At 46.2% G+C, this 19,208-nt stretch overlaps 1 protein-coding gene across 5 annotated transcripts; it reads right to left on the bottom strand.

The window, feature by feature from the left end:
• Positions 1-417: 417 nt before the first annotated feature.
• On the bottom strand, positions 418-17,036 carry LPAR3 (lysophosphatidic acid receptor 3). Of its 5 annotated transcripts, none has more exons than XM_067001234.1 (3): positions 16,961-17,036; positions 7,955-8,712; positions 418-2,689 (listed from the first exon to the last, which is right to left on the bottom strand). In XM_067001234.1, the coding sequence occupies exons 2-3, from the start codon at positions 8,688-8,690 to the stop codon at positions 2,340-2,342; spliced, it is 1,086 nt and encodes a 361-aa protein (XP_066857335.1). In that variant the 5' UTR covers positions 8,691-8,712; positions 16,961-17,036; the 3' UTR covers positions 418-2,339. The 5 variants fall into 5 exon arrangements, with proteins under 5 accessions (XP_066857335.1, XP_066857336.1, XP_013033503.1 ...); XM_067001235.1 differs by having other exon boundaries at positions 16,965-17,004; XM_013178049.3 differs by lacking the exon at positions 16,961-17,036 and adding an exon at positions 16,533-16,949.
• Positions 17,037-19,208: the final 2,172 nt, after the last annotated feature.

The raw sequence follows: 19,208 nt of genomic DNA, 5'->3' as shown, positions 1-19,208 counted from the left end.
ATCTACTGTAGGAGGAATACTACAAGCAATGCCATCCTTTACCTTTTTACAGGATTCACCTTTTCCTGCTTACCTGGAGAAACTGTCCACATGTTACTGTTTTGCAGTCCAAATCCCAAGGTCTGCAGGAGAAATCTAGTGCTTTCTCCACTGCTGCAGGTGTCCCAGGCCTTCATGCAAGTTCTCTTCAAGACCCTGACCAACCAAGTATTACACTGGCTAGTGTTGCCAATAAACATAGCAATTTTATTAAGACAGAAATCCCTTTGTGATAATATAAAACAAGGCTTTGCCATCTTCATTTTTACTTGCAGTTCGATCAGTCTCAGCTCCGGTGGCTCCATGGAAACAAGTATGAGCAGCAGCAGCCATTTACTGCTGGCGGTGGTGCCAGGTAACGTTCAGCCACAACCCAAACAGGAAACAAAACAAGTATTTTATTTTGAAGTAGCATTTTATTTTCCATTGGCTTTGTATACTGAGTTTTGGCCTGGTTAACACAAACTGTGCACTGCAGGTAGCTCTAGGGACACAAACATTTGCATGATATGCCTTTGCAATGTCACTGGCTTTACAAAGCACAACTTTACATAATTTTCAAGACACCAGACTAATGAAGTAGTAATTGCACAAGAACATTGCATTATAATGGCCAAAAACAAAACCAACAAAAATACCACATGTGTAAACCTTTCCAGCATTACTCATAAATACAGCATTTACTGTGAAATGTTAGGTCATACCCATACTAGCTAACTTGTGTTAGGGGGGAGCTCTCTGGCCATGGGCTTGCGCTTGCTGTGCTCGTAAACTAAGGTCTGCTCCCAAATCCCCCAGTGCCTTCTATAAAACTTCAACTCGGCCTTTAAGCCAGGCGCTGGTTCTGCTTCAACCAGCACGATCCAGATTTTCTGCGAGCAAATTGTGCTGAAAGAATTTGCCCAAACCAAACCACAGATTATCTTCTGGCCTTGTACAATACGCTCTTGATGTTGTTCTCCAACAATTCCACGTGGTCTCTGCATGCGATTGCCTGATTTAGTACCAGGAATCAGGTTTTCTCTAGGACAACACAGATAACTCCTGTTGAAATTAGGAAGAGGGAGCAGGAAGCTCACTGCTGTTGAAATCGGACAGCAAGAGACAGGTTCTTAGACCACTGAGAAATCCACATTCGAATTTTTAATTTAAAACCTTATGGTTTAAAAACATTACCCTAGAGCTTTAAATTGCTGGATCCTCCATTAGAGCATAGTCCATAAGACAAAACTTACTTTTTTGGACGGCTGTGACCGCACGCACACTGCACATGATCGGTCACAATGCTGAAAGCCCTTCATCACTTGCTGTTTCATGGCCTCTTCAAGCATATTACCTTAAGACTTGCTTGCAAATCAGAGGTTAAATGTGGTCCAGATGAGGTCAGATGATCAATTCATATTGTATTCTTGTAGGAGTTTAAGTTGTTTTCAGGCTTTTTTTCTTTAATTAATTTCTATTTTAAATAAATTAATTGAGCCTGTATATATTATATGTACATTTAAATACCCCTTAGGAGTTTGCTGTGTTAGAACAGGGTTTCGGGTATCATTTCTCTCAGTGGCAAAATAGTCACAAAGAAGGGTGAGCCACCCATTTGATATTATCTGGGAAAGTAAAAAACAGGCTTAATAAGCACTGCCTTGCTGTTAGTCCACCCTCCACAGCTGCCTACGTGACAGCAGCAAAGTGTGCAACATGTCTCCTTGCAGCACTCATCCGCCTGTATATAATGGCTTTTATACACTTTGTAATGTCAGATCCTGACGATTTATGGCTGAATTTTATACACACGCACAGGTATTTGGTCTTCCCATTGCAGCTGGGTTTCTGGCACAGCTTTAATAAGCCATTGAACTACTTATCTTGAAAGCAAGAGAAGGAGGAGGACAAGAGAAGTATGAACTTGTAAACAGGGAAAGCGAAGAGGCCACAATCCTGTCCAACCAAGCCTACAATCCTCCTCAAGAAACTGTTCAAAGCATGAATGCCATTCACTGGAGGACCTCACTACACTGTTTACGTTTTGTTTCCACGCACAGAAAGTCTCTCATATATACTTATTCCATTCACAAAAAAGATAATTTCAGGCACTTAAAAGAAAAAGAAGCACAGGAAGTTTTCTTCATTACAAAGTGTTTTTCCATCAGTCAATTACTTATAAGAACTTCTGTTAACACTGGAGTTGAGGCTCTGGAACGAAGTGGATATATTGTTTACCAGTTTTGCCAGTCAATCTTCTCTTACAAAACTTCTCCCTTCCCCCTCCTTTTCTCAGCCAACTCAGGCCCTTGAATTACTCAGGAGTTTCCTTTATCATTAAGATCTCCTTTCCCACAAATCGTCCCTTGAATAATACCATCTTCAATGTACTGCCCTGTGGTGTCCGTGCTCCTGCCAAGCACGGTGGAGGGAATCCGTGACGAGCGTCTCTCCTGGCTCTTATCATCAGACGAGCAGCAAAGCATCTTCTTCATCGTGCTCCACATCTCATCATCTTTGTATGAATAAATTACAGGATTCATGACAGAGTTCATCAGGGCCAGGAGAAGAAACCACCTTTTCACATTCTGAACCCCACAGTAGGTGCAATTTAGACCATCAAGCAGTAAGACGACCAGTCCAGGAGTCCAGCAGACAACAAAGGCACCTGGAAATAAAGGAGAAAGAGAAAGAAAGGAAAAAAAGATTTCAGACTTCTAGCTTTGTCGTTTTTTAAACATCTTACTAGTTTGTTCATCAAAAAATTACTCAAAAATTAAGAAAGCCGGAGCGGACAAAATACTAGTGACAGTAGCAAAATGGCGTCTGCTATAGCTTCTCTGCCAGGCCCGGAGCACGAGGCCCTCAGAAGCAGGCAGGGTGTGAGAATCCAGCTGCTGTCAGCATCAGCTCAAACGCAAGTCGGGAAAGGACCTCACAACAGCAATTTGTCCACTCTGGTAAATAAACAGGATCTCTGGAGCACACAGCTAGCACTTTGAACAGAGAAGATGTCCTCTCTTCACGTATCTCGTATGCTGGAGGGGAAGATGCCCAGCGTCTCACTGCTACCGCTTGTAAAGGAGAACAGAGAAAGAAAAAGATGAGTCAGTGAAGATGAAACAAGGCTGTAGCAGTCAGGGCAAAGAAATGCAGCAAAGTGCATGATTAAAAAAAAAAAAAAAGGCAAAAAAGATGAGGAAGTAGGAAAGTAGTGGTGTGGGGAACAAAAAAACAAAGGACTAGCCCTAGAGCCACAGGGTTCTCCTCGTCTCCTCGAATGTGTGCAAAGTTGTCGGGGGGACGACATCGGGGTGTTTGGTCTCAGCCTCAGGCTTGGGAGGTGCCCGGCCCCAGCTGCCCCCCGCGGCACCGCCAGCCTGGGAGCCCACGGGGAAAGCAGCCCAGTGCACGATAATGCTAACTTAGCACAAGCCACAATTGCAGCCTGACGTACTGAAATAGAAAATTACAACTCTGCGCAGCAGTCACATTTCAAACAACGTACTGAGCAAATTCCAATCACTTACAGAGGCATAGCTCCCCTTTTTTGGGCGTGAAAAATAATCAAACACGTAAGGATGGCAGCAGCTACATGCTATAAAGCTCTCCTGGGAGTCTTGGTATCTGTTCAACAGTTTTGGTCACGCTCCTTTTCTCGAGGCCACTGATTTTCCCATGTCCAAGCCGTGCCCAGCCCGGCGGGGGAGCCCGGCTAGCAGCAGGACACCAGCTGGGCAGCACCACAGGCATGCCCTCCGCTGCGAGCACCCGGCCTGGGTTCATGGGCATGCACACTTACCCCCTGCTAAGGAGCTCAGGGGTCATGGTGCCCACCTACACCAGGCCATAACGGTATGCAAAACAAATCAACGTGACAACACCCCACAGACCTTGTTGCAGAACGACCCCTCTTTTATAAAGAGCATCTTAAGGAGTCCAGAAAAAATCCAACTGATGCCTTTACTGCGTTCCAGGAAGAATTACACAGAATGGAAAGGTGAGAGACCACCTCCTTCAGGAAATGCATTTTCTACTCTGCTGTACCAAGATGTCTGTGATGCTAAGTACCAATTTCATGGTGTTAGTTTAGAGCTAATGGTCAACATCAGTGACACTCCTCCAATACCCACTGGCACCAGGAGCGGCAAGCTGCGACCACAGCACATGCTCTCCCCGGCCAGCCTCTGCACTACGCTGCACGCTGGTTTGGCTCCACCACGCTGAGTAAGCAGTCGTGACACCAGCTCCCTCTTACAGGCTGCAAGGGAGAAAACATCCTACTGATTTATGGCCCTGGAGTTCAAGGGCAAATCCCACCCACTGTAACAAGCGCTGGAACCAGACCACCCAGACATGGCTGTGTCTACACGAGTGCCTCAGCAAGTATTTGGACAGGATGCTTTTGCTGGCCACCAAAGGTCACTGGCAAAGTTGTCAACACACCACCTCCATGCAGAAATTAATATGGTAGCGAACCCTCCTCAGAACAAGCACAGAAAGCATTCTGATCACCTGCCTTTTTTTTTTTTAATATTATTATTTTTTCATTCTACCAAAACATGCAAGGTCCAACCCTGCTTTCATGGAGGTCAGCAGGACAGGAAATGGACCCCACAGCCACATTTAACAAAACCAGAGAGAAATCCCTCCTGCAAAAAAAACCCTGAGCTCACAAGCAGGATTAGTCCACGAACTCTCAGGAGACATTGTGGGAGCCCTATCAAGGTTGCAAAGGGAAAAGTGCGGAGGGATAACATCTGCAGGCCTCTCTCTGGCACCCAGAACCTTTCAGTTTCCCCTGCTGGGAGGCTGCACCCACTCCATGGGCAGTGATGAGGAGGGGGCAACGCAGTGGCAGCACTGCAGTTCCTGGGAAGTGCTCTCACAGGGCTGCTCCTTCAACTCCATCCAAAACACATTTTACTGTCACCAAGCAATTCACACCCTACTCACAGTGTGGCACTGATGAAAGCAAGGCATGGCTCAGACTCGCAGCCTTTCTAGGATTTTGCTATTTTTACCACAGAACTTTGAGAGGGACCCATGGTTAAACATAAATATAAGCCTTTGTCTCGGCCCTTCGGCAATCTTCTTTGCAGACTTTTTATCCCGTAGGAGCTCCTCTCTTTGAGAAAGTGCCACGCTTTGAAAATAATTTCATTTCTGGGACTCTAAAATTCAGCGAGTGACAAGAAATAAAGCCTGGCTGCAACATGAATCGGGAGAACAGCTCTGAGACTTCACACCGGATTATGGGAGATCAGGAATCACAGAGCCTCAAGGTCAATTTGAGGATTTTCCAGGAGTTTCAAACATGGATTTTCTTGTAGATTACATCATCTCTACTTAAAAATTAATGGCTTCCTGCGTACCTGGACGTACTACTGATGCTTTGGTGGCACCATGCCTTAAAAATCCACATCAAAGCTGTCTCTCAGCATGCCGACACTAAGAAGGGGCGGGGAGGGAAACAACAACAGAAAAAATACGATGCGGTAGCTTCCACTTGCCTTTGCCACAGATGTGCCCGTGTTAAAACAGCAAGTTACCAATTAAACTATAAATTCACTAAAACTGGAAGTCACGTGCCTTAAGGTTGCCATTTCAGCGGGAATCTCCCTGCCAAGTTCAGACGAGCTGCCACACACACACACCACCCAAACATCACACACCCCGGCACCACCAACTGCCCTGCGTCACAGGGACAGTCGCATGCTTTGCCAGGACTGTGCCACAAAAGGTCAGCCCAAGAGGATTTTAGCCCCTTTTGCTAGGTTTCCCAGTTCCAAGCAGATAACTTCCTACAGTTGAGCATGCCAAAGGGAAAGCCACTTCCACTGCTCCTATCCTGTGATGGATCATCTGAGGGCCTATGGCAGAAAGAGAGAGCTTACAGGAACATGGTCGAGAAGACGGGGACCTGAATCCCAGGCTCTGGAAGGAGCCATGCAAGCCCAGCAAAGGGTGGTGCAAAAAAGCCATCTGCAGCTGAGATGACCACGCAGCCATGAAGTTAAACAAACCCAGACTCCCCCAGCTCTCATCTGCAGGACCACAGGAGAATACCCAGAGAGGACAGCGATGTGTCGAAAGCAATGTATTGCCTGTGCCTCTTTTCCTGGGGAAGACGGAAGGATGAGCATGCCAACAGCACCCTGCAGCACGCAGCCTCCTCCCATGCAGCAGAATTTTGTCCTGAACCTGCCATGACACCAAGACAGCAAGTTAACAAGCACTCTCATTCTCATCATGCTTCCTCCAGCGACAGCGCTTCCTGTAATTGCTTTTAGTTGAGACCATACCAGCCATTTACTGCAAAGCATCTTCAGATGGTTAGGAAGAAGCCACTAAAAGTAACTGCCTTGAGCTGAAAACCCCATGCCCACTTGCTGCATATAGGTATAGGCCGTTGTATAAGTGGACGTAAGAGCAGTTTGTAAGTATCAGAGTGGTCACTTGGGGGTTCCTTTTGTAATCAAAAAGGCCATAAAACATGGCAATCCAGTTTCTAATGCTTTTTGCATGGTGTGCTTGAATGACTAAGCCAGGAATACACATTGCAAGCTGTTCTAAGAAATAAATTCTCATTCCTATAAACAAATATTTACAAAAAGCCTCACAGAGCCAAAATCTGTAAAATTAATAAGAAGGAACAGGCCAAGAGACAAGTCATCTGACATGGGAGTTTGGGGTACATCTTGCACCCATTGACATATGCACTCATTCGACTTCTATGAAAGCAGGCTCTGTTCTCATTTTGTTTCTGACTGGAAAAGTAAAAATACAAAATTATGACCTCCAAAGCAGCACCCAGACTAAGTTAAATTTGTCTGACCCATGAAGTAATATCATCATATGCTTTGTCTGAATTATAGTTTAATCTGGTGGCTAAAAACCCAGACTCTGCAAGTAAGAGGAAGCTAACGCTGGGCTTTAAATTGATCCAAAGGCCCCTCTCCCCACCAAAAGAAAGAAATAATTTGAAAGGAAGGACATGAAATTTGAAATCTGGTTTCTTTTCTGAATGCCTAAGGAGGAACAGGAACAGATTCATGCTGCCTCAAGAAACAAGTGTAAGTAACTACACCTGGAGGAGGGCTTTGTTCTGGTCCTTGAACTTTATGCTACAGGTGCTCACTACTCCACTAGGAGATGCTCACTGCCCATTCTGCCTGAAAATTCACCACCACAGCTAGTGTTTTCTTCCAGCTATCAACCATCCACTCTGCACCTCTATTTAATAAGCAGCTACATCACAACTAGCTGAAGTGATCTGAGCTGCTCAGATAACCAGAGTGTCTCTAGGGTGAAATCTAGGTCACATCTCATTTTCTGATCTAGAGATCTAAGGCTGTACTGTATCACCATCTGAAAGTACTTTGCACTATGCAATCTTTACAAAACAGAGGCAAATTCTCCCCCTACAAAGCAAATAGCTGCCAGGAAAACGTTACAGATCCACCAGGCATCCTCTCCTTTCCCCAGTGAAGGTGAATTTTCAGTAAATTCAGGAAACGGACAAGAGGAAGAAGTACAGACAAAGCTACCCACATACAGCCACAGGATTCAGGGCCCTGTGCACATATTAAAGAACATTATTTTGAAAGTGTTTTACTAGGTAGCAGTGAACCTTCATAAGCCTTCCTCCACAGCTGTTCTGTAACTCCCTGTCCCCTGCAACAAACGAGGGACAGCTCACATTTTTAACAAGCTGCCTACAAACAAGCCCTGTGAGCATTTACCAAACAGAGACGCGTCTCTTCCACGTGCCGCCAACTGGCCCTCTGCTTTGCATTTCTATTTCGTGCAACATTGATTTCACTGTTTAAGCTGGACAGAAGGCTAAATAACTTCACCACTTGTAAGTTTAGTGGGTTTTGTTTTTTAATAAACACTGGTTGGCATTGCCAGCCTTGCTCCAGCCTCTTACCTAAGAGAGTCATGACGGTCTTCATAAGCTTCACAGGGGTTCTCCTGCGGCTAATGGATCCACTAGTGTGCGATGATAAGACGTTAGTTTTCCGCTGGACGTACATGTAGATTCTTATGTAAACCACCACCATAATGAAGAAAACAACAAGGTTTAGGACGCTCCAGAACACCAAGTAACTTCTGCTGTAAATAGGTGCCAGGGAAGAGCAGGCGGTAATGTCACAGAGGCAGTTCCAACCCAGGGAAGGAACAGCGCCCATAAAAATAGCAATGGCCCAAATTGATATAATTAAAAAGGTGACTCTCTTCTTTGTGAGATTACTGTGGATCTTCATCCGCATGATTGACATGTGCCGCTCAACAGCTATGACGAGGAGATTCACCAGGGAAGCTGTCAGGCTGGTATCCAGAAGACCCTGACGCAGAAACCAGCGATTTACAGTTAATGTCTTAGACACTGGGCCAGTGTTGAACATCAAGAAGACATAGGCAATTCCAGCAAAAAAGTCTGCAGCTGCTAAATTGGCCAGCAGATAATAAAAGGGAAAATGAAACCTCTTGTTCTTGACCACAGCTGCTATGACCAATGAGTTTGAAATGAAAATGAAGAGACAGAAGAACGTCCCAAAACACAGAACAACAATAAGCGTTGGCCCTGTCCACTCATCTGCTGTGTCAGTGTTTGTCCTGTTATAAAAAAAGTCCATGCGCTTATCATAGTAGCATTCGTTCATCCTGGATTACAGCCCCTGCATCCTAGGAAGAGTGGAAGGGGAAAGAGAAAGAATTAAAGTTAACTATTGGTCCTTGCTCGAATTACCACACTTAACATGTTGGGGTAATTTTTTTTTTCCTTTGGGGGGCAGGGGGGCATGTATTTGGAAACCTCAAGTAAAAATTCATATTGTACAATTTATTAGTGCAGAAGGAGATATTCTGTCCTCTAAAGGACTGCAATTAATGATGCTTCCATGAATGAGGATTTTTTTGCAAGTCTTACCCGCTTACAAACAGCCAGCAGTCCCCTTGCACTAGCAGTCACGCTGTGCAGGCAACAATGTGGAAGTTAAGAGGTTAAAAGTGGAGGTCAAAAAGAAAACCTGAGCTACAGCCAGGCCTTTCTTACTGTGAAATCCCATGTTTGAGCCACAGCCCCATCATTATTTCCATTTCTCAGTGCATCCAGTCAGGACAGCAAAGCATAAATCATAACTCTTCCATTTTACTGGCTAAGCAATAAAAAGCCTATTACTGGAAAAAAAAAAACTTTTTTTGAATTATATATTAATGAATGCAATAACGTATGTATATAAAATGCTAAGGGCATATATGTTCTGAACACATGCCCGTTACTGCTACGGGATTCAAGTAAATGTGCTGAAAAGTGAAAAAAAACCACTGTACATATTTGTCTGCGCTAAAGCCACAGATTATTTTATTGGGCTGTCACCCCAGAGCGCTGTGAGCAGCACACACACACCAATTATCTTCAAAACCAAAACGCAGCTCTGTACCCAACCACAGGATAAAGAACGGCCCAGCAGGAGCAGCAGCGCAGGGCTGTTTTCTGACATCTGCTCCGCACTGCTGTGGACACGGGGCTATTAGACGTGACGGAGGGGCAGCTCTGGCTACCAGATGACAGCGCACTTCGGCTTCTCCAGCGAGGTCAATGTCGGCAATCTCTGACAGCAACTGCTCACGGAGAGCAGGCCCTGTGCAGGGTCTCACAGCCTGGTAGCGGGCGTTTGTGTCTGATCACCACGAGCCCTCACATTCACTGCCAGGACCTGAGTAAGTGTTTTAACCTTGACTTTGCTAACGAATACCATATAATTTTTGCCAAACCCAGGATCCCAGCCATGGCACAAGGCCCTAGGCACGGCAGACACCACACAGAGCAGCAAACCCGTGCCTGACTGAGGACAGGAGGCGGCGTGGGGATGCAGGGCTGCTGGAGGAACAAGGCTGCCAGCTTTGTCAGCTTCCTCGCAGGCCTCAGGGTGCTGTGAGTGCCAGAGCGGCGGGCTGAGTGGGGCTGAAAGGATGGAAAGAGCAGATGCAATGGGCACAGGCAGAAAGATGCAAGAAATGGCCTAAGCTTCTCACCTCTGCAGCTAAGACTGATCACAGATAAAGATCAGGTACACTTAGGTAACCACAGGCTAATAATGGACTAGCAATGGTATCTCATCTCTCTGGAGAGTGAGAAGAAAATTAAGCAACCCCCAGCAGGCTGGCTAACAATCCACATTTATGTTAAAGATTCTTTCTGAGCTTTAAGATAAAAGGTTTGTCTTCTGTGATTTAAGTTATGCTACTGTTGTTATTTTCTCACACAGCATTTGTATCATCTAACTTTAGATCAACTCATACTATTCTGTGATTAATATTTGCAGCTAAGTGAAAATTTGTTGAATACTTCATTTTTCTGAACTGGCTTCTTAGCCTTTCCTGGTTTCCACCCTGTATCTAGTAGTCAGCATGAAGGCAGGCCACTTGATGTTGATGTCCATTTTTTTTTTTACCCTCAAGAACCTAGGCAACTGCTTCTTTTATACAAGAATCTCTTATTTAAAGCATCAAATTCAAGTATATAGCCAGAAGTAAGAACAGCTGTTTAAGGATAAGAAGTGGAAGGAAACAAGTAAATCATCCCTTGCACTGAAATATTACAGAGCATCCCTTCATCTAAAAATAAAGAACCCTCAGTAACTCAGAACCACCATCAGGAGTCAACTAGAGCTTGGTACCTACCTCTCCCAGCTCAAAGCAGCACAGTGAAGTTGGGCAGTCAGTAAATTCCCCGTTTTCACTTAGAAAGTATTCAGAAGAACATGATGCAATTAAATCTGTAAGCAACCAGAAGTCCCTAAGCAGCTGCAAACAACAGCTACTCAAGCTGGGAACCCTGCCCAGCCCAGGCAGTTCTGGTCTTACCCACCAAGGCAGTAAAGGACTTGCTGAGCTTGGCAGGAAGCTTTTAAAGAACAACCCAAGTGCCTGCATATAGAAGTAGCATTTTGGGCAAGAGTAGCAGGAGAAAAAGAAAAAAATCTGTGAAAATTACAGGGAAGGTTTTCTGAACATGTATCTTACTGTGTAATCATCTCAAGAGATGAATCTCTTGCTTGCAGTGACAAGAGAGCAAAGAGATCTGCAGACACATCATTACATCTTAATCTGGGCAACAAGCTTAAAGAAATCAATAATATCAACTGTGAACTTACTCTGAATACTTCCGCTTATTGAAATGCCATACTCATTTGAAATAGTACCCCCAAAGAGAATAAAAATCACCTATCAGTAATTCTCCTCCAAAATAACCACAGTACACTCACTGTCACCCAGCAGAGCTCAAACGGCAAATGACTTCGAAAGTGATGTCTTGTGATGCTGAGATAAGGCACGAAGGGAGTAGGAAAGCATTCAGCTAAGGTCTGAAGGTCACAGGGCCAACTCTGGAGATGTCCAGACAGAGGCTGCATCCGAGCAGTAGCTGAACTGGAGCTAGCTTGCATCCCAGTACTGCAGAGCGCAGGGCTGCCTGTACCAGCCTATACACAGAGAGCACTGCTCCTCACTCCAGGGCCCATCCAGAGCGTGGATATCTTACACCTTCATTTTATGTCTGTGTCCTTACAGCAGAACTGGCCCAGCCTCAGGGCAGCTGTATCCTCGATGGCCCTGCACCAATCTGCACCAGGCACAACGAATGTGCGAGAGGAGATCCCATATTTCCTGGCGTGGCACAGGTTAACGCATTGCAGGACTTTATTCTCCAGGTCTTCGCTTCCGCAGTCAAATTGAAGAGCTTTTTCCTTACAGCAGGTTTAAACTTAAGAAGAAAAACAAACTTCTTAAGTATTAGATATTTCAGATTTGTTTATTACGTATTTTTAAACAAATATTTGAAAAATCAGGCATAATATAGTCTGCCAAAGTTATAAAATTAATAGAAACTGAAGTAGTAGAAAAATAGCTAGACCTTTTATTGTTAAAGTGGCTCTCACCAGCTTGATACTTCTAGCTTTTATGGGAGAGGACAGCAAACAACCTCTATTCACCACCTCTGTGCCACTCGTGGCTTTATAGAGCTCCACATAGATCTCCAAAAACTCAGTGACAGTAACCATCTTTTCTATGTTATACAGATAGGTTACACTATTTGCTTGTTCCAAGTCAGTCGCGAGTGAAGACATCAAAACTTTGCCAATCCCAGTGCCTTTTTGCCCTTGTCAAAAAGGTTCTTTTCCTCGTGTCAGTCTATTTAGTTAGTTCAGTTCAACTAATTTTGGCTACAAATATCAGGAGCTGATGGACCATTTCTTCCTATTCTTACTCAGAGTGCTAGAGGTATTGAGGGAGAGAAGTCATCTGCTCCAAAATCTCAAAGGATTTGGTTCAGTTAAACTGCTTGCAAATGAGAAAGCATGTATTAAAAATGCTTCTCATTCCAGTGCATTTTCAGCTCTCTTGTCTTCAAGACAGCTTGCGTATTTGAATTGATTTTACTTTTCTCCATGTGAGCACAACTTGTATCATGTCAAAGAATGGTTTGGGTGGGAAGGGACCCTTAAGGACCACTTAGTTCCAACCCCCCTGCCAGGGGCAGGGACACCCTGAGCCAGAAAATATCCTTCACCATTCTCAAGAATTTGTCTGAGTCTCTACTATTATAGTATGCTAGCTACTTAAACAAAAGGTTACTAAAATAAACCATCACGTGGAAGCTTCAGACAAAAGCTTCAGCTGGTTGCCAGTCAACACACTGTAAGAGTTGTTATCCAATTAGAAAAGGGTTTGCCTCAAGAAAGTTACAAAATCACATATATTTACACAAAAACTGGTATCGGTTATTTAAGTCAATGATTTTGCTGATTCAAACTGTGATTAAAATCACCTTTTAAATCACTTTGACTCAAAATTAGCTCGGCCTGTAGGTCACTCCCAAGGGGAGATTCTCACCATTAATGCAGCCTGCTCTGAAGGGAAAACTCAGATAGCATTTTATTGAGAGATTTTAATGAGAGGGTCATTATAACATTTAGCCTGCAAGCCACAGCGTGATTCACGGCACACACCACTGCCTCACTGCCTTTCCTGTCCATTAAAAGCCGAGCTGTTTCAACGCGTTTGCCACAACCTTATTGCAAAGCTGGCATCAGTTTGGAGGATTCAGGGCGGCTGCTGGCCTGCTGCTGCAGGAAGGCACCAGGGTGGGAGCGTGTGAGCTGCGGGGAGAGGACAGGAGCCCAGCTTCAGGCCGGGGCTGGGTGGGCAGTGAGGGCTGTGCACACCAGGCAGGGCAGCCCGGCCCCAAACCCAGCCCCAGCAGCGGGCAGACCTCTGCCAGGCATCTCGGGCCTGTCACACGGCACCTCTGAGGCACGCAGGGGTTGTACAGCCGACTTGTCACAGGCACCTGTGGTGGAGCAAGGAGGCAAGCTGCTTGAAATCCCCCACTCCAGGTCCTGCACCCGGTCTGTTACTGCAGAGAAACACTCTACGGTAGATCCGGCTGAGGACAAGTTAAAACACAAGTCCCACCGGCAGCAGGTGGCTGTGCAGCAGCACGAGCCCAGGAAGGCCAGGACACTCACGGATGGCCCCATTAGCTGCACTCCTGCCTGCCCCATGGGCCCATGAGGGCACCCCCGGCCTCCTCCTCTGTTCTGGACAGCCAGTGCCCCTGCCATCTTGTTTTCCAAGTCACCGAGAAGCTCCTTCTCACCTGGATCCACAGAGGCAGCGATGGCAGCAGAAGGCAGCCAGCATTCAGCAGCCAGGCTACGTGTACCAGTAGTACCAGTTTACCAGTCCAGAAAGGGAATCGGTTCCTTGTTCCCCTCCACACCCTGAACACATGCATGGCCACGGAGGAAAACAACACAGACAAATGATTGCGCAGTAACCCAAGAAACCCATTCAGGTTGCCTCAGCTTAAAAAGAAAGAAATACCAATGCTGAAAAGGGTGTGTAACAGAGCCGAAGCCAAAAATGTTAATATGTAACTGTAAGAAGGAATTTGGTGAGGTAAGCTCTTAGGTTTACTTTGAATTGTCTTTAGTAGTTAATTAGTATTATACAAAAGTCAGTTCAGAGAAACAGACAAAAAGGAAGTTTTTCCCTAAATCCACATTCTTAGTCGTCAGTTTCTGATGCATAAAGAACAATGTTATTCCTTAGTCCTCAGATTCTAAACCGAAGACTTTATCTGATACCATTAGAGGATGCAATGGAAGTCAACATTCATTTGGCAGGTTTAACGGAGAAAAATTATCTCAGAAGTAACTGTTTTACATTTGGTTTATTAGGGAAATTCTGTGGGCACTGCCTGTACTTGGAACAGCTGCTACATGGTCTGCTTTTCCAGGCACTAAGAATGTACTTTTTAAAAGCCATTCTTTTTAATTCAGTGTTAAAAGTATAATAAAAAAAAAGATTATAAATAAAACTATAAGGCTTAATGAGTAAGCTCTTGAATCCAGAGAATTTATTACTACAGAAATCCATTTCTGTCTGTGGTTGGCCATGTTTATTTTTCTTCATAACTTAAGTATCCCCCATTCTAGATAATTGACTGTGAACTCAAATCAAGCATGCACAAGCAGCATTATCTTGTTATCTTGGTCTTCAACTCTTTTTAGAATAAGAACAGAGTGCCACATCCATTTCCACTCCAAGCCAGCTTCATCCACATAACGTTAACTTGATAGAAATGCTCAGGCTTCCACCAGGGTTCCGGCCGCTTCCAGTAACGGTCCATTTTAGTGGCAGCATAGGTTGGAATAAAACAGGCAGGGACCGGGAGGAGGGTAGTCAAGATGATTCTGTAAGCATGTTATATTTCTGAGAGGCATAAATCATATCTCTTTGAATTACTTCTATATTTGTCAACTCCTATGTATTGGTGGTGGAAACATCTAAGGCTTCATTACTTATCAGATAGCCTTGGTATCGTACACAGGATAGGGGGGTACAAAGGGTCTTAAAGCATTAAACCTTCCAAAATTTTAGGAGCCCAAAACTAAATATTTAAATTGCAAGGTCAGGAAGCAGTACCACCAGCCACGGACCCACAGCGCCTTGTACACACAGACTGATAAAAGGCTTAAAAATCGTTATGGGGGCACCCTGTGCAAGTCTGTGACAGCGCTGGCCCCCAGCGAGCCGTGGCAGGCTGGTGCGGGCTGCTTGGCTGTTAAGCACAGGGTCACCTACACCAAGTCCTGAAAAGGCTCAGGCTCCAGCTCCCGGCATCCCTTTAATGCACAGCTACCCCACTGCACCAGAGGTCTTTTTAAAGCTCTGATCCACTACAAGAAGTTGTTCAGGGCAGCTACTAAGTAACTCACTAGTTACCACAAGTTTAGACTTCAGACTTTGGTAATTTAAGACTTTCTGAAATTATGGTTTACTAAATCTATATATGGAGTCCAAACTAAAAACTTCACTGCAAAGCTTTCATTTAGAGCCTCCTTTAAGTGTGGTTCTGGAAGGAGCTGGCAGGTCATCCTATAATGCGGAAACAGACACAGTATTTAAAGTATTTCAAAGCCATTCAAGCAGCCTTTACATTGTGAAACATGCCTAGAAGAAAATACCTGTTCTGCTTATAAACTAAGCTTGTCGTTTCTCCAGAACCCTGCCATCAGCTCATTGATCACCAACAGATGCATTTCTACAGCCCAACACATCGTCAGTCTTTCACGAAACTCGTACACTGGAAGTACAGAACCCTTCAGCACATTCACAAGCAAGTGGACTTTCATTTGTAATTTTCAGCACAGTGCTCATTAGGAAAAGCCACCTGCCCACATCTGATTTATTAACAGATTCAGAGCTGTGGTTTGCAAGCATTCACTTCAGTGGAAGTGGTAAGAAATGGTGGGCTCCAAGAAACACTTAGCTAGGCACATGAAAGTGGACTTAATTGCTTTAAAAAAAGAATCCAGGCATGAGAATCTTGAAGACCAACTACCTGAGAAATTGCTTTTGTGGAATATATTCTCTATGCTGTTTTACACTTCAGAGACCTTATTTCATTCCCTGATAGCATAAGGAGTGTGCCGGAGGGGGCTTTGAAGTGGTCATAGCAGGAGATGAGGATACAGCCAGTTCAGCTCGTCCGAAGCTGTACTCTGGCATTCTGCAAAGAGCCAAACGCATCCTTCAGCTTTTCTTGCTGATAAAAGCCACGTCCTTTCTGATCGTGCAAGTTAGCTTCTTTTCTTTCCAGCAAACAGATAAACGTAGCGAATTCAAACGTTTCCCCACATAACTGGATTTGAGTTGTGCTTTCTGCTAAACCTCTTACAAGACTTTAAGAGCACGGAAGAAACCACAAGCTGTACGTAGGCTGGCGAAGCGAGCTACAGCAGTGCACGATACCAGCCTGTAACAAAAAGCGCTGGCTTCCAGACCGGCACCGCGGGCGGGAGCACAGACCTCCCTGCACGACACGGAGGTACAAAGGCGCTCGTTCTTTTTCCGTGAGGAAAAAACGATCAGAGCATATCGCGCAAAGTCGCATCTCTGCGTTTCTCAGAGCGGCACGCGGATTCGGACCCTACCTTACGAGCAAGGTGCCAAGGGGCCACCCGCACGGCGTGCCGGCTGCCGGCGGCTCGGGGCAGAGGCGCAGACCCAGCGGGAGGCGCACGGACACGACGCCACGCGTGTGCCTGCCGAAAGGGGCCGCGGGCGCTGCCTTCGGCCCCGGCCGCTTCACCGGCGGTAACCCGGGGGGACCGCGGCGCCCCCCGGCTCCTGCCCGGCGGCACGGGGCAGGCGCTCGCAAACGGGGGGAGGGGGCTGCGGCATAAGCGCGAGTTCAACAGAGCTGCAGACGGGGCGGTTCTGACCGAATAAATGAAAAATAAAAAGTTCATAAATCACGAAGTCGGTCCAGCCTGCGACGGAGCCATCCCGCCGCTGCCCCCCCCCACGCCGCCGGTGCCCGCGGGCCCTGCCCCGTGCCCGCAGCCCCGCCGAAACTCACCCACCGGCAGCCTCCGGAGCGCCGCGCCCGCCGCCCGCCGCCCCGAGCCGGCCCGCCCGCTGCCCGCCCCCGCGCCGCCTTAACCCGTACGGCGCTGCCCGCACGGCCCGGCCCGGCCCCCCCTTCTGGAGGGGCCCTTCTGAGGCGCGGACAGCGAGGGGCGGCCGGGGGGGGCCTGCCAAGAAGCCGGCTGAGGGGCGCCGAGCCCCAAGAGCCCGCTGTGGGGGCGCTGAGACAGGCCCTGGCCGCGGGGAGCCAGAAGGAAGCCCATAGAAAGCAACCCAGAGTAGGCCCGGACAGGTGCACGGCTGCCACCCCCTGCCTCACCTGTACCCGTGTTTATGCCTGGTTTAGGAGAACAAGCAAACAGAAGCATCCCGTACCTGTACAGCAATACAGAAAGCGTGAGGCTCAGTCAGCTCCCACGGGCAGGACCTGGCCCACACAGCTTTGCCACGAAGGACAAACCAAGCTCAAGTGTGGAAGGCAAAGACAAAATTTACCTAAGGACTGTGTTCTGCTGGGTCTGTCCAGTGCTGCCTACCTGGACAGGTTACCAAGAACAAGCCTGTGTAGAAGCTGTGCGGAGCTACTCGTGTGGCTGCTCACAGCTGGAGGAGAAGTGGCAGAAGAAAATCTCGGCAGAAAGTCTCTGCCCCACTCCACAGAAAACCCAGTCGCAAGTACGACATAAATCCTACTGTTCAAGGCTGGGTGGAGCCTCGCACATTAACTTTACATGCAGAACAGCACACAGCGTCTGCTGCAGCCGCTTTTCCCCCATTTTATCCATGAATGGAAGGCCCCAAACTAAGAGCCCTGAGTCTTATCCCACACCATACTCCCTCCCCTGAATGCTCACCTTGAAGACGGCTCAAGAAGTTATCTTCTGCTCCTTCCTGCCCTTTTCCTTTAGCGCAGCCTTCGCGCTGCCTTCCCACCCATTTCTCTCCTGTTGAGTCTTACATGGGATTAGCTTTTTATTCCCAGCGAACAAGACAAGCAAAAGTAAGAGCTTGCTTTCAGGACACTTTGCAAAAGCTTATATTCAGGTCTTGCTTCCATTACAGTGCATCACCTCCTTAACAGCTGGGGAGGGACCATCTATCAATCAGCAACTGCATTCAAGCCCATACTAATGCACAGAAGTAAGGGTCACCGTATGCCAGAGTTCCTGTTAAGTTCAACCTCGGTGGAACAGAAAGCTAATGAGGAGCTCCAGCAACTGGCTCTTATCTTTCTTCCAAGAGAAGAACTAAAAACAAAAAACCACCAAACAGCTGGTGAAGACACAAATTGGTTTCTAAAATACATTAGTGACCTGTTCTAATAAGGCAGGGCTGAAGCAGCGGTCCAGCTAGCAAGCAGCTCATATGATTAAAAAAGACATCAATACAGGACAAGAAAGCTTTGTGATTCCATTATAGAAATTAAATCTGAACAGCAGTAAGAACAGTAAGCATTTTCTATATTCCTGCAGTTGATAATACGTACCCTCATTCCCCTAGGATTCCCTCACAAACAACTATTTACCTGGGCCGTGGCTCCAGCAGGCCACGCTCAATGCCCAACCAAGTCAGTGAGAAGCAGCCCGAGTGAGAGCACTGGGGCTCCTGCGCTGCAGCTCAGGCACTAGACATGGCTGGTAGAGACCCAGCACAGCTATAAGCTTGGAGACAGGCAACGTCCATCCCCAACAAGGCTTTATAAACACACAAAAAATGCTTCTTGTTTTTCTCTCAGTACTGATGCACAGAAGCAGGATAACATGACCAAAGCAATAGGTACCACTACCAAGCACTACCAAAGGTATCAGAGAAATGTTACTGAACTTTTCATGCCTTTGCTCAAGGGTAATAAGTCAGGCTTTTCTATCTATGAATTACTTTAGGTAAACAAGTAGTGCTGTTAACAAGAGCAGGAGCTTTGGACAACACTGTTAGCAAGCCTTTACCTTTTTAAAAGGTTGAACTTTTTTTCTCCTGACCCCCAGGCAATACTGGAGCATGAATTTGCCAGGTTCTAGTTTTTAACCATAATTTTTCTACGTTATAGTTATCTGTTACCAACAATTCCTGGTCCTCTCTGAAACTCTTCCTGCCAGATTGTAGTGGGAAGTATATGCAGTATTGTGAGGATGAGTCTTCTGTAATAACAGCTGTCAGTAAGTCAGGATCTTGTACAAGTTTTACCAGCATCATTTTACCCCAAACTAAGCTGCCACCCACCTTACACATACAAGAACAGG

The sequence above is a fragment of the Anser cygnoides genome, chromosome 8, assembly GCF_040182565.1.
Source record: "Anser cygnoides isolate HZ-2024a breed goose chromosome 8, Taihu_goose_T2T_genome, whole genome shotgun sequence".
NCBI classification, from domain to species: domain Eukaryota; kingdom Metazoa; phylum Chordata; class Aves; order Anseriformes; family Anatidae; genus Anser; species Anser cygnoides.
Note: the sequence above shows the minus strand (reverse complement) of the source record. Positions and strands in the feature narration are given on the sequence as shown.

Coding starts and splice junctions, on each gene's coding strand:
- LPAR3 (XM_067001234.1), bottom strand. CDS start 8,690: ATGAACGAATGCTACTATGATAAGCGCATGGACTTTTTTTATAACAGG. Junction 2,690..7,954: donor GACCGTCATGACTCTCTTAG/GTAAGAGGCTGG, acceptor CTTTATTTCCAG/GTGCCTTTGTTGTCTGCTGG.